Source organism: Equus asinus, chromosome 18 (genome assembly GCF_041296235.1).
Source record: "Equus asinus isolate D_3611 breed Donkey chromosome 18, EquAss-T2T_v2, whole genome shotgun sequence".
Classification (NCBI taxonomy): Eukaryota; Metazoa; Chordata; class Mammalia; order Perissodactyla; family Equidae; genus Equus; species Equus asinus.
This window is the reverse complement of record NC_091807.1, coordinates 14403312-14419561: the sequence shown is the minus strand read 5'-3', so window position 1 is coordinate 14419561 and position 16250 is coordinate 14403312. Positions and strand designations below refer to the sequence as shown.

General features: G+C 40.5%; 1 protein-coding gene across 5 annotated transcripts in view; it reads right to left on the bottom strand.

The window, feature by feature from the left end:
- The window catches only part of USP25 (ubiquitin specific peptidase 25), a 150430-nt gene extending 134782 nt beyond the window's left edge, over window positions 1–15648 (bottom strand). For 2 of the 5 annotated variants that reach the window (XM_070488714.1, XM_070488715.1), the window contains exon 1: window positions 15178–15648. In XM_070488714.1, coding sequence (XP_070344815.1) covers window positions 15178–15222 — 45 coding nt within the window. In that variant the 5' untranslated portion in view covers window positions 15223–15648. The remainder of the gene's footprint in view (window positions 1–15177) is intronic. The other 3 variants (XM_070488717.1, XM_070488720.1, XM_070488718.1) reach the window with 2 other exon arrangements.
- Between the last annotated feature and the right edge of the window lie 602 nt (window positions 15649–16250).

The window sequence follows — 16250 nt, the reverse complement described above, 5'->3', positions numbered from 1 at the left end:
AGAGACCATCTTAATGAAAGAGTATGGAAGTTCAAATAATAAAGAAAACTAATCACATATGAGACTAAATTGAAATGAACTTCTATTCATGAAAGAATAGCATAAAGGGAGTAAAAAGACACCCTGAAAATGGGAAAAGATATTTTCAAAATATCTAAGTAGAAAATAAAAATTATCTGTAGACTAAAGAACTCCTTCAAATCAAAAAGGAAAAGGTAAAACCACCCAAAAGAAAAAACAAACAAGAGAAACAAACGTAAATTTCACAAAAGAAAATCTCAAAGGTCCATAAACACATAAAAAGATAAGCAAATAGTTTACGAACAGTAGGATGGTTAAGTTCTGGTGCATCCAGAAGTAAAGATGAACTATAACACAAGGATCATTTATTTCATATAAACCTGAACTCTTCCACCTCAGAGCACACACAAAAACAGACTCCACATAAACTAGAGACGTAAATGTAAAAACTAAAATGATAAAACATTTTAGAAGAAAACACAGGAAAAAAATTTTTGCAAATTAAGTTTCAAAAATTTGTTAAAGCATTAACCGTAAAAAAAAAAAAGTGGTACAATGAACTTCACCAATGTTAAAAAACTTGACTTCATAGAAACTAATAAGAAAATGAAAAGAACCTACATGCTGAGAAAAAATATATTTATAATTTATAACAACATATTCAGAATATATAAATCCCTGCAACTCAATAACAAGATATATCTATAGAGATATAACAACGGTCAGTAAGGAAAAGACAAAGGCAGCAGGTTCCCAGTACCTCCCGGCCACACTCCCTGACCACCTCCCACCCTCGCTCCCCCTCACCCCCACAGAAAGCCCCCTGAGGCCCTAAGACAGGCGGAAGAGGAGGAACAGAGGCACTGTTAGTCAGCCCCTCCCTTCGCACATTAAACCCAGAGAGCTCTACCCTCTCTTCCAGCAGTGCAAGGGGTATGAAGGGTCCCTGAGCACCACAGGCACAGCCAAGAATGCACAGAAGGGCATTCACTTCCATCCAAAAACTGCAGACCCTGAGTTTAGAATTTGCCTGAGGCAACCCCCAAGATGGCCAAGTAAGCTAATGGCAACATCAATGTTCACAGGGCCCTAGCACCACACCTCCTCGCACGGGACCCCAGCCCTTGGTGGGCTACTCTGATCCCCACGTCCCCAGAAGCCTGGGCCCCTATCCAGCAAACATCACAGAAACCACAAAGCTGACTCCAGCCTGAGCTACGCCACCTTCATCTATCCAGCCACAGCCCCACAGCGCAGACGCAGTGAGCCTTCCCTCTGACACCAGCAGCAAGGACGGAAATACTGTCAGTTCTGTTAGTTCTGCAGTCTTATCACCGACTGGAAGTCCCCGCTCTACTGGGGAAGAAGCCCAAAAGTCAGTTCTGAGAACCTGAATGATGTGACCAGAATAGGCACAAAGAGTGTCCACTGACCCCAGGAGGCCTGTGCAGAGAGCTGTTCCGTCCTCCAAAAACTGGGAATTTTAAACCTGAGGCAGTGGGGACTGGGCCGAAGCCGGGTACCTGAGGGTCACTGTAGATATTAAACCAATTTGCCGTTTCCTGTTTAACTTGAGGGGGTGACTCAGGGGTCTCGAAGATTTGTGAGTTCGTTTTGTAGAAGAAGGAGAATGCACTCAGCAGCCATGGAACTGCGGAAGTCAGATTGTCCAGGGGCTTTCCCACCTTCTCATTTTGGCCAATTCGAATAAAATCTGTCTCCATCTACAAACACCAATGTCTCAGTGTTTGGCTTGCTGTGCATCGGGCACGTGAACTTGAGATTAAGAGGTGTGGTATCACTTCTGGTTTCCTTTCAATCCTCTTCCTTGGCCTTGTTCTGCCCCAGAGGCTTTCTGTAAGGCCTAATGGGAAGAGTGGGGCCTACTTGATGAGAAACGCAGACCAGCTCAGATGCTTCAGTGGAGGACACAGCAAGCCCCACACCTCCAGCCCAAACTCGCTTCTGTAGCTCCACCTCAAAGAAATCAAACATTTGATCTTGCATGTATTCTGGCATGAATTATAACACATCAACTTGTGTATATGTGAGTGGTTCTCACGTTACTGTTACCATAGTAACAGATCCTGGCCACTAATGGTTCTTCATTCCTGGTCCCTCTCTCCCTACACTCCTCTACATCCTTCCTGCTTCTCTGAGGACTTAGCTCTCAGCTCGAAGTCAATCCTGCCCTCAGGCCTAGCGTAGCTCGCCCACCCCACCCACTTCAAGGCTGAACAGCACCAATAAAAACCCAGCAAACAGGAAGTGTTTTCTTTTCCAGTTCAAAACGAGCTCCTCTTCTTTCTGATTCTCACATGGACCAGAAACTGTAAGAAAAGTCTTTCTTTGCCCAATTGCTTACCTCTCCACAGTTCCTCCCACCTGCCATTGGTCCTCCAGGCCCTTTCCAAACTTCCAAACCAACTACAGTGTGAAAGTATTTTGTACCCTGTGAACAAAGTATACATCATAGAGATTTCTCTTATGCGCACAATTAACTATCTAAGAGATTAACTCAATGCTAGTTTGAGGTATGAAAAAGAGAAAGGCCTTCCTTCTTCAGCAGTGAGCCTTTTTATCACGTATTAGTTTAAAAAAAATAAAATGAAGAAAAAACTGTGCAATTTCATTTTGTTTCGAGAGCATATCAGTACTTGCTCCTAAAATGTTTTCACTCTAGCAATATCTTCAACTTTTTTGCCATTTTCAGACTTGGAAGAACAACTAGCTATTGTTATTGCTAATCCTTTAAGAACATAAAACTGGAAAATGTATGAGAAGCAATATTTAAAAATCATCCAAAAATGGCCAATAAGCACCTGAAAAGACTTTAAAATCATGAGCCATTAAAGAAATACAAATTAATATCACAATGAGGTACCACTATATACTCACTAAGATGGCTAAAACATAAAAGTTGACAATATCAAGTGCTGCCAAAAACATTGACCAACCAGAACTCTCATACATTGCTGATGGGAATGGACAGTGATACCACCACTTTAAATAACCATTTAGCAATATTTTACAACAATTCCACTGCTATGTATTTGCCGAAGAGAAATGCAAATATGTCTACTCAAGACTTGCTTACAAACATACACGTGGCAATATTATTCATAAAAGCCACAAACTGGAAACAACTCAAAAGTTCACCAATAGGTACATATTTACACAAGTTTCAAAATATTCATATAATAAAATATTACTCAGTAATAAAAAGGAACAAACTACTAACACATGCAATAACATGGCTGAATCTCAAAAACAGTTTCCTGAGCAGAAATGTCAAATGCAAAAAAAAAAAAAGGAATTTTTATGATTCCGTTTATGTGAAGACCTAAAACAGCCAAAAGTGATCTACTGTGATAGAAATCCAATCAGTGGTTATCTGGAAAGGGAGGGTGGGGATACTAAATGGGAAAAGTGATGCAAGAAGATCTTCTGGAGTGTCAAAAATGTTCCATATGCCAAAATTCATCTAATTAAAACAGTTTAAATGGGTGTTTTCATTTTATATTTTCTAAATTACACTATGGTAACATCAACCTGGAAATGTCAAGATAGCAGCTAGAGGGATGTGGAAGGAAGGGACAGTTCGGATGAGGCACAAAGAAAACTTCTGTAATAATAAGATGTTCTATTTCACATCTAAGGTGGTACAAAGGGCAGTAATCTTATTACGTATCTCTGAGGTATACATAAGTTCTCATACGCTATGTTTCTCACACACAAAAAAATCTTTCAAAAATGATTCACACACACAGACCCCAAAAAGAAAAGAAACAGGGAGACTGCAACCTTGGCATATACAATAGCTTCCCAACTCCCTGACATATGATTCAATGAATAAAAAGACAACTAACTTTGCCCTACTTGGGTTCAGGGTTCCAGTGTCCCCTGGGCACCTGAAGCTTTGGGTTTCCAAGAGATGGTGGCCATGATAGCCTGATGGAGGCGGCATTTCCCTTACAACAGAAAAGCAGGTCAGTGTAAGTACACTGATGGGGACAAAACACTCGAAATGTAAGAAAGCCAATGTGTTCAAAGAGACTCTGCTTGCGTGTTAAATTGGGTGTACTGTAATAATTCAACCTCTGCAATCAATTCACACAAGTGCTAAGGCACTCTGATCTTCAAGAATACTTTCAACTAGTGCTCCTCAAACTTTAAGTGCAGAAGAATCACTGATTCTTGTTAAGAAAGTAGTCCAACCATCAGAGTCTTGAAACAACAGGTCTGGGGTGAGGCACAGAATTCTACAGTTTTAGCAAGCACTAGAGGGAAATGGAGATAGTCCACAAATCACACTGTAAGAACAAGCTCTGACCTACACCTGTTTGAACAAGGCTAAGGAAACAAGGAAAACGTACATTTTAAAATATTCAGTGGCTCAAAAGACCAAGACTATAAATAAAGCAGATAAATTGTATTAAAATAGTTAGTCAAGGAGGAAAAAAGAGAGAGAAAACTTAGAAAAATTACTTACACAAGTTTGCCAAAATAAACGCAAGAGGTCATTTTATAAATTCAACTTTCACATCATCTACTTACCCACACTGCATAGCGACATTCCAAAACTGGCTTTCAGAGGCCAGATTTGGTCTTTCATAAACAGGCATACCTCGAAGATATTGTGGGTCTGGATCCAGACCACTGCAACAAGCAAATACTGAAATAAAGCAAGTCACACGAACTTTTTGGTTTCCCAGTGAATATAAAAGTTATGTTTATAGTATACTGTAGTCTATTAAGTGTGCAAGAGCATTATGCCTAAAAACACAATGTACATATCTTAATTAAAAAATATTTTATTGCTAAAAATGCTAACCATTATCTGAGCCTTCAATGAGTCATAATATTTTTGCTGGTTGAGGGTCTTGTAAAAAATACAGTATTTGAGGGCCAACCCAGTGGCATAGTGGTTAAGTACGCACACTCCGCTCTGCGGCCCAGGGTTCACGGGTTTGGATCCCAAGCACAGACCTGCACACCGCTCATCAAGCCATGCTGTGGCGGCATCCCATGTACAAAACAGAGGAAGACTGGCACAGATGTTAGCTCAGCGACAATCTTCCTCAAGCAAAAAGAGAAGACTGGCAACAGATGTTAGTTCAGGGCCAATCTTCCTCACCAAAAAAAAAAGAAAAAGAAAAAGCCCCTGAAATATTTGTGAGGTACAATAAGGCAGAGCACAGTAAAATGAGGTATGCCTGTATAATACAAATCAACAATTATTATGAGCTATGTCACCATACTCATCACTTATATTTGCAGGAAAAAGGCAGGCCACTGCTGCAAGTCAGTGCTCATGGTGTCAGGGACTCACTGCTCCAAGGAACTCAAGGGTGGGGTCAGAAGCATTTAACTGTTAAGAGATGCAATCACCAACCAACCTGAAGCAGACCGAGCCCCAGCACAAGAGCGAGGCCTATGACCTTTGCCTCATTTTTAACGCTAAAATATCCGCTCTGGGAGGAGCTTAGGCCTTACTGCCTTAACCTGCAGTGTATGTGGAAGCATGCTTTCCAACTGAGTCTGCGCAAGCGAATACCCACCTCTCTGTTTTGAATATTCATTCCCATCCAAAATAAAAGGCCCCTGCTTCCCTTTGTTGGGGATGCCATGACTTTGGAAATGATTCCGCGTGGCCTCCTATTTGCCGCAAACATGCCCTACTTTGTGTGACAACTGCTTCTGGTGGGGGTCTGATTCAACTCGCCAGGAAGGAACCCACTTTGGTTTCAGTAAAAATGGTAGTTCTGTGACATTAGAGAGTGTGTGTGTGTGTAGTGTCAGGAGAAAGACTCTTGTAACCACTCTTACACTAAGCATATCAGGGCAGAAATGAACGATTGTGAAGTGGTCGCTGGGAAAAGAGAGAAAGGACTGCCCATGATAAAAAAGAAATGCAATGCCTGACTTTATAGGCCCTAGGATGACAGAGAAATGGCTGACAAACCAGCTATTTCCACACCAGGATGCCTAGAGTGAAAATTTTCACAAGAGTCACCAGCACTCAAAGGAAAAAGTACGTGCAAGCATCAGAATTTAAAATACTACAATATCTTTTAGTTCTTTAGAAATAGAACCCTCTTTATAACATACGAGTTTGTACAACTAACACTTGTAAATACTTTAGAAATGCCTTAGGTACCAAAGTAAGGAACTGTCCTTTAAAATCAGCAATAAGACAATATCTACTATTACTGCTTCTAGTCGATATTATTACTTCTTAGACGTCTCATCTAGCACAACAAGAAAAAAATGAAATTATAAGCATAAAAATTGGAAATAAATAAAACTCTCATGATTTACTCACAGTATGATCTTTTACAGAGAAAATCCAAAATCATCTCTGGAAAAGTGTTAAAATAGAAAAATTTAGCAAGGTGGCTTGATATAAGAGCAACATACAAGAGCCAGTTGCATCTGTACACACCAGTAACCAATAACAAATATTTTAAAATGCTACATATAATTGTTATAAGAAATTAGCAGCTATCTAGGACAAATGATGTGTTAGAATTCTACAGTTAAAATTAAAACTGAATAAGAGAAATGAACAAAGATCTAAATAAAGGAAAAAGTATACTCTGTTCACAAATAGGAAGACTCAATATTGTAGAGATGTTAATGATCCCAAATTGGTCTAAGATTCAATGGAATTAATAAAAAACTCCAACAAGAGTTTTTCAGAGAACTTGGTAAGATTATTCTAAAATTTCCAAGGAAGAATGAAGTGCCATGAAACCTTGGAAGAGGAGGAGCACACTTACTTTTCCAGTAGTAGAGATCATTATGAAGCTACAGCAATGAAGACAGGATGCTATTCACAAAATGGATGATGGAACAAAACTGAGCAGGGGGAAAAAAGAACACTTTACATAAAGCTTCTGTATATGACAGAGGTGGCACGTCAGTTCATTGGGGAAGAGTATTAACTTTTCAATAAGCTACGACTAACAACAATAAATCATATACATAATAAAAATTAAACTGGATCCCTATCTCACACCAAGTACAAAAAAATAAGTAAAGATGGAATAAGGTTTAAGTGTTGCAAACATATCTTTAAACTTCTTAGTAGAAAACATAGGTGAATATCTTTTAGATATTGAGGCAGAAAAACGTTCCTAAAGTTAAAACAACTAAAATTAAAAATATATACCTTCAAGAACTCATATAGAGACGCAGTAAAAAGAAACCACAGGGAGAATGAACGCAGGATTCAAGATGATTACAATCTCAAATTAAAAGAGAGGGATGGGATAAGGGGACTATGATTAGATATAGATTACCTTCAAAGTTGCAGCTTTTGTTTTAAGTAGGGGGTTCATGTGTGTTTATTATTAAAAATTGATAAGAAATTTCATAAATAAACATTTTCATGGACAGCTATTATGAACCAATGTTTATAATTCTATTATTATTATTATGCACTTTAGAACGAACTAAAAATGTATACTATTAAAACAAACCCCCAAAAGATCTGACCACCCATGGAGGCAGTAAATATAGAACTAGCATAGATGATCAAACTGAAAAGTTATCTGAGCATATAGGACAAAAAGGGAGAGAAAGAAATTATAAAATAAAATTTGAAGCAAGGAAAAGACACGAATGGTATCTAATATTCAAATAATGCAGCTATAGAAGGAAAAAAAAGAATACAGTAGAAGCAATAATTTTACTGAGAAGAACACTAACATTTTCAGATCAAAAATCCTAGGCAGAACTGTTAAAAAGATAAACACACACCACACACACACACACACACAGTGAAATTTCTGGATTCCAAAACCAAAGGGGAAATCATACAAGCTTCCACAAAGAGTCAACAACAATAAAAACAAAGACTAACATGAAACAGTATTACACTATACAGAAAAACATATAGTTAAAATAATTTTTAAAAACTAACTGCTAATGTGTAACACAATTAAGTAATATTTTTGACATAAGGTACACCCTAAGAAATTTAAAATGTCATCATTTAGAGAACAGATGAGTGGTTACCAGAGGAGAAGGGGGTGGGAGGAGGGCCAAAGGGGGAAAGGGACATGTACACATGGTGATGGATAAAAACTGGACTGTTGGCAGTGAACACAATGCAGTCTATACAGAAACAGAAACAGAGTGATGTGTACCTGAAATTTACACTATGTTGTAAGCCAATATGACCTCAACAAAAGAATTGTTTTTTTAAGAAGTCATCATTCAGAATCACATTCAATATTATCCCAACAAAATCAGGAATGCTGTAAATAAAAATAAGCTAAAAAGTTTTATCTTATTGAGAGTAGAGGGAAGGAGGGAAAGCTGATTATCAATTTTTGACTGTACCAGAAAAATACATGTTTGGATATATTTGTTTAAAATTAAAAGAGCAGAAATGAGAAAGGGATTTCCAAATCATGACAGGCTGTAAAAAAGAAAGGGTAAGGGAGGTGACACAAGGAAAATCTGATCAATCCATGAAAACTGAGCAGGCTGGTTCAGATCCTGGGCACAGACATGGCACCGCTCGTCAGGCCATGCTGAGGCGGTGTCCCACATGCCACAACTAGAAGGACCCATAACTAAAATAGACAACTATGTACTGGGGGGATTTGGGGAGAAAAAGCAGGGGGGAAAAAAAAGAAGATTGGCAACAGTTGTTAGCTCAGGTGCCAATCTTTAAAAAAAAAAAAAAACTGAGTAGGGAAAACAAGACTAATAAACAGAAACTCAGATGACAATAAAAAAATTTATCAATTATCACCATATATGTAAATGATGAAATGCTACTAAAACACCAGCAAAGACACACAAGTTTGGATTAGATCCATTAGAAATACAAAGAGAATTTGATGAAATTATATTAAAAGTAGAGATATCACATCCCTCAGAATTTAAGAGATAAAGGAAAAAAACATGAAATATTCAAATCACACTGTGTTCATTTAATATACAAATAAAGAACTCTATAACTTTTTCTTTTAAGATTTTATTTTTATTTTTCCTTTTTCTCCCAAAGTCCCCCAGTACATAGTTGTGTATTTTTAGTTTTGGGTCTTTCTAGTTGTGACATGTGGGATGCCACCCCAGCAAGGCTCGACAAGCAATGCCATGTCCGCACCCAGGATTCAAACTGGCAAAACCCTGGGCTGCTGAAGCAGAGCTCTCGAACTCAACCACTAGGCCACGGGGCTGGCCCCAAACTCTACAACTTTCAAAGAATACTCATCCTTTTCATATGCTCCTTAAAACCTCATGTACATAAGAAAATCTTTTTCTGTGTGTGTGAGGAAGATTGGCCCTGAGCTAACATCTGTGCCAATCTTTCTCTATTTTGTATGTGGGACACTGCCACAGGCTGGCTTGATGAGCAGTGTGCAGGTCCATGCCCAGGATCCAAACCCACGAACCCTGGGCCACCAAGCAGAGCGCACAAACTTAACCACTACGCCCCCGGTGCTGGCCCCAAGAAAATCTGAATAAATTTCTAAAACTATTACAAATCATGTTCTCTAAACACAGTATATGGAAACTAAAAGTTAACAATTTTAAAAATGCAACATCTTGGAAAGTAAACCAAAAAAAAATCTTTTAAAGAGTGAACAAAAAATAAAATCAAATTCAAAACAAAACTGACGAAAATCCACACTTAATGTTTTTCATTAAACATGATTGGAAATTCACTAAACGTTGAATATAAGTATAAAAAGAATAATTACCATCAAAAAGAGTAGAAAGGTGGAATTACTAAAGAAAAATAAAAATAAATTAGAAGACAAAAGTTATAAATGAAACAAAGAGCTGAATTTTGCAAAGACCAATAAAATAGATCAACATCTGGCAAACACCACTGAGAACAGAACAAAACTAACAGGAATGAGAAAGAGATCTATCTATATACGCACAGATTTAAGAGAAAACATCAGATCCATATACATATCTAAATGGAGAGAAAGCTAAATGAAATAAAATCCACATCTAAAAAACAATTTTAAAATTGACACTGGAAGAGGTAGAAAACCTAAAAAAAAGATAAAATGTGGAAAGTTCATCTAAAATGTGCTCTAAATAAAAGTCAGCCTGATATAGTCATATTCATCAACCTTTCAAAGTAGCAAGTACTTAGATTGAATGACAAAAAAATGCTTAAATATCCCCAATTTTGAATGGTTTAACCCAATCCTACATTAAACAATTCCAAAAACATAGGAAAACACAAAAAGCTTTCTAATAATTTTATGAGTTAATTTTACCTTGTTACCCACTTACACAAAAGCAAACCGTGTAACCAATCTCATTTAAGAATACAGATATTAAATTCCAGATTAAAATTTAGTATATTGAATTTGGAGGCATCACGACTACATGAGATTTTACCAGAATGCAATCCATCATAATGGGGGGACTCAAGAGTCTCATGGCCCTGAGTTAAATCCCACCCTTCACACACACCAGCAGTGAAATGCTGCTTTAGCTCTTAGCTTCTCTAGTACTGTTTCCTCAACCACAATATGAAGGGAAAAAATAGTGCTCACCTAATAAGGCAGTTAGGAAGATGAAATGAAAAACAGTCTAAAAAACTCTCAGCACAATTCCTTAACATCGTACATAGTCAATATCCCATAAACGTTATCTATTACAATTGTTGCTCTTATTACAATTCCTTAACATAGTACATAGTAAATATCCCATAAATGCTATCTATTACAATTGTTGTTCTTATTGACACATAAAACACCACATCAGTTGTTGCAACAACAACAAAAGAAGACATCTGATAAAGAGTCAACATCTAAATCTGATTTCAAAATATTTTTAAAACTTAGGACTATAGGGAAATTTCCATATCATAACGAAACAATACATACAGACACTAACATCAATCCTAGGAGTATTCTGCAATCTTAGCTAAAGCAATAAAATAGTAAATGAAAAAATAAATCTGAATATTGACAAGGAAGAGGTCAGAATGATAATTATTCACAAATGATATGGACTGTATACACAGAAAAGTAAAGAAAACTCACAGAATATTTATCAGATCTGATGAGAATTCATTAAGGCAGCTGGATACAATGTTAGTATACAAATCAAAATGAGGTGAGAAAGGGAAGGAATAGGTGGGAATAAGCAGCTGGCTCCCCATCTCTCTGCCCAAACGAAGGCATATGCTGATAACAAGATAACCAACTATTTAGTACTAAGGAATATCAGTTGTATATAATGTTTACAGCAATTTACAAAATGTTAACTGTCCCTTGAAAGGCTCTACTTTATTTTTATAACTTTAGATGATAACCTAAATTAGAAAATACTGCATTATTTTAACTAAGAAATTTACTCTGAATCCAGTTTGTATTATTTTTCAAGTTTTGTTTTAAACTCTTAATTTGGTTAATCTGTGATTGGTTAATCCTGCCCACCTAACCCCTCCCTCCCCCCCCCCCGTAATTAACTGAAAATTGTTGATCCATAAAATTCCTTCTGCTGCCATCCCGTACTATTTTTTTTTAAACTCCCTGTCTGGAATAAATGTATGCTTAGCTCCACCGAACACGCAGATCTAAAAAAGCTGCTAATGTCTAATCATACTAACTTTAAGGCTTTAAAAGAAGATTCAGAGGCATTTAGTGACTTGCCCAAGGTCACAGAAAGGTGATACAGATCCAACCATCTTTTCACTACACTGCCTAAATTCCAACAGTTGTCCGCAGTCTTGAGCTTTCACTGTTTCTCAATAATCCTAAATCTGAGATTCAGTTAGGGAACTAAAATAACTACTGCACTTCTCATTCTTCTTAGAAAACATTCACACACTGCTTCACTCATCAAATATTTACTGAACGTACTATGTGCAAGGAACCAGGGTGAAACAAAATAGGCAAAATACCTGCCCTTAGGAACTTTATATTTTATTCAACTCAGAAAGATACATTTAATGTAAATGGTATCCAGCTCACTTCACTCTATAAATTAATTTGGTCCCTGGGACGAAGCCATCTATTGCCTCCCTAAAGAATCCTCTTTGGGGGGCTGGCCCCGTGGCCAAGTGGTTAAGTTCGCGCGCTCTGCTGCAGGCGGCCCAGTGTTTCGTTGGTTCAAATCCTGGGCGCGGACATGGCACTGCTCATCAGACCACGCTGAGGCAGCATCCCACATGCCACAACTAGAAGGACCCACAACGAAGAATATACAACTATGTACCGGGGGGCTTTGGGGAGAAAAAGGAAAAAAATAAAATCTTTAGAAAAAAAAAAAAAAGAATCCTCTTTGGGACCTGAATCTAGGTATCAAATTTCTGAGATCTAAAGATCCTACACTTAGGTAAATATCAAGCTCAAAGGCTGAAGACATGTTCAAGACCAAAATTCTGACAGGATTTAACTGCAGCTAATCTCCCCCCAACTCCACCTCACTTGTATCCTTTAAACAGAAAAGCAGCTCTCTGCAGTTTTACTACATGTCACAATGCCCGGCCACGGCCAAACTTCAGCCATCACGCAAAGAACACATCAGAGGAAAATACAGCCCCTCTCCTTACAAATATACTGTGACAAACTACCTTGCAGGTGAAAAGAGATCTATGAAAGTTCTGTGGCATGCTTTTTTTAAATAAAGGATTATTATATTATTTTATGAAAGAGTCATCCTTCTGGAAGGAAAAAAAAAGAATCTTGAAAATATAGGGAAGCGTTCCAATCCCCAGAACACAGCTATTCACATAAAACTAATGTTGTACACATACATACACACACACAAGTATTTTGAGGAGAGCAGAAAATAGGCTCAATTTTGGTTATGCAATACGCACTAGTTACCTCATTTGACTGACAATTCATAAAGTTTCTAAGTGAAAACAGAGAGTTTCACTTTTGTTTCTTCTAAAGTTTGAAGTTTACTTCCTAGTTACTAGCTTAAGTCCACTTCCTAGTTACTAGCTTGGTGGATTTAAATCTACCAATTTATTTGAAGTAGATGGCTTAAAGTATTTATACCCATACAAATATTTTTTAAATAGTTCCAATGAGTAAAAATATAATACTATGTTAATACGGAAAGCAAACAAATATATTGTTTCTTTTTAAAAAACACATAAATACCTTGATGGAAGTATAAAAATACACGCATTATACTGCTCCAAAAATATTTCCCCCCTCGGGCTGGCCCCATGGGGTTAAGTTCGGGCTCCACTTCCTTCTGTGGCCAGGCGTTTGCAGGTTCCTATGTGGTCGGCGACCTAGCACCGGTGGTCAGGCACACTGTGGTGGCATCTCACATAACAGAGAAAGACTGGCACAGATGTTAGCTCAGCGACAATCTTCCTCAAGCAAAAGAAGGAAGACTGGCAACAGATGTTAGCTCGGGGCCAATCTTCCTCACCAAAAAAATTTCCCCAATACCAGTGAGACGATCTGACACACACACTGAAAACAGCAGCACAATGGTAATACTTTGGATTAACAACTACTGCCTTTGTGTAAGGAGGAGTTCATTAAACTAGGAAATTAAACTTGATGGCCAAGACCACTTTCAGTAATTTGATTCTCGATCCTACAATTTTATGCCTAAACTTCTGAAGCAGGCAGATCTGCATTATCTGATTCTATGTTAAAGAAGTACTCTAGTCAAAACCAATTTAAAAAACTCACAAACTTCTTTCCACTGTTCAAATTTAAGAGATGTGAAAAATATGAGCTACTTTTCCCACTTTGAAACAAATTGGCTGTGTTGAATAAATACTCAACACTGAAGAGAACTATAAACAAAAATGATACCAAATCTATTAAATATTGCTTAGTATACATATGACCACGAGATCCTGCTTTAAGTATTAACACTTTATCACATACTCAACATCAAAAACTAAAGTTTAAGGTATTCAAAGTAGAATAGAGGGGATTAGCAGATAAACTGTTCTAACTCCCAATATTAAATCCAAAATTATTTCCCTGTAAATAAACTGCAGCCTGCAATAATCTTCTAAATTTAACCAGTAACAGTTAACTAACACACAAGAGCTCCAAAATCAACTTTCCCAAAGTGCCTAAAATAACAATGCACTATCCTTGCTTTCCAAAATTCTTGAGCATCTTCAATTACCTCAAGTACTACCATAAAATTCTAAAAATAATCTCAAAGCAGAAATTTAGCAGGCTGTGAGTACATACACAGTCCATTTTAGGACAGCAGACCCTATTCGAAAACCAAGCACAGGTAGGAGATAACTATGCCAAAACTACAACAGGGTGGGGCGCTCGTTACTCACCCTGATAAACCAACACGGCTTCGGGAGCTGCTCACAATAAACTCCAGTTACCCCCGTAACCCCAAGACGACTAAAGCAATGTTATCCTTTTGCCCAAAATGCTTTTCACCCAAAGGACAAATAAGTCATAGCCAACTACTCTTCAGGATATGGTGCAAGCCATGATAGTGCACTTGACATCCTGAAAGCAAAATCCAGAACAAAATGAGCATTTCTCATTACTCACTATAAAAGATTTGAAGCTTCAAAAACAGATTTTTTTTTTAACTTAGGTGAGTGACCATTTGAATGTGTGGCTGAGTCAAGAGCAAAGGGTAAACGATGGAACAAGGTCAAACTCAGGGGACAAAAGATTCCTGGAGTAAACATGGCCAGAAAGGTTTCCCTTCTTAAGGACAGTTTCTATACTCAAGGGGGAAAACGGGAAAAAGAAACAGAAAGAGGAAAAGGAACCAACCAAACCCTCTACTTCCACAGAGAGTCACCTGGTAAACGGACCTGCCCCGCCAGGCAGGCAATTCGGTCCTGCTGGAGACCCTTTTGCAAAGAGCAGGCCCAGAAGGCTCCCACCTTCAAAACACAAACTGTGCTCATCAGGGATGACCAGCGGCTATTCTATTTTTTTATAAAGGAAGGAGGAGGAGAAAGTTTAATTAAGCAGCCAGATAGAGGAGTGTAGGAATGTAAGGGTCGCTCCCAATAAAGACCCGGCACCGTCTGCTCCAGGAAAACAATCGGCCAGAAGGGAGCGGATGGAAGCCCGCTAAGTGCACCCCGCTTCCCACACGCAGCCCGCTCTGGGAACGACACCCCAAAGGCGGCGGGGCGGGGGGCGCGGGGAGGAGGCCCTGGCGGCGGGGCCGGGGCCGGGGCGGGGGCCGCCTCACCTTCTGCGCCGCGCTCTGCTGCAGCACGTTCTGCTCCACGGTCATGGCCCCCGCGGCGCCGGCGGCCGGCTTCTCGCGCCTCCGCCGGCCCTGGCTGCCGCGCTCCGCCGAGCTCCAATGCGCGACGCGGACGGCCGGGCAGGACAGCGCCCCCGCCAGCCAGGCGCGAAGACGATGGCGGCCGGCGTGCGCGGGCACCGCGGGCGGGCGGCGAGGCGCCGACAGCGAGGGCCACGGCGGCGGCCCCACGACTCCGCGCGGCCCGCCTCAGAGCGGCTCGCTGGCCGCGGCCCGGGCCATGAGCGGACGGAAGGCGGACGCCGGCGGGGAGCGAGCAGGGCGGGCCGCGTCAGGCGCGCGCTCCTTCGCCGGCGGCTCGCGGGCCACTGCGGGGCAGGGAGAGGGGACGCAGGGAGCGGCCGGCCGGAATGGCGCTGTCCTCCTCCCACCGCGACTCCTCTTCCCTCCCCTCCCCCAACCGCCGGCTCCGCCCCCGCCGAGCCCCGCCCCGCCCCGCCGAGCCCCGCCGAGCCCCGCCCGCCGGCCGCCCTAACCCTACATTGTGACCCGCGGGGCGGGGAGGCGGGGGCGGGGCCGCCTCGGAGCCCCGCCCCCCGCTCGCGGCTCCGCCCCCGCGCCGCGCGGGCCCGGCGCTCCAGCCGTGGGGCGAGGGCGCGCCCCGCGGGTCGGGCCTCGGAGCCGCCTCTGCGGCAGGTTGCGCGACGCCTGCGTTTGACTCGGCGAAGCTCCAACCCGAGGCTGGAGGGCAGCTTCTTCCCCGTGCCCAGGACTTGTGGGATCGCTGGCTTTCCGAACTCCTCCGCGACAAAATGTTTCCCTTCAGGCCCAGTAACGTCCCCAGACCGCGCTGGGTCCGGAACGCCGGCTCGTCTCTGAGTCCTCTCCCCTCGCTTTTCTAGGAATTTCACAAGCCATCAACTTGCCTGACAGGAAAAGTCAAGTGTGATTTATGCAAAGGGCTGTCCGAAGTTCTTATGCTGAAACGTACTTTTTTCCTTAACTAATTATTACATAAATGAATATTGACATTCTCCGTCTACTTCATTCATTCA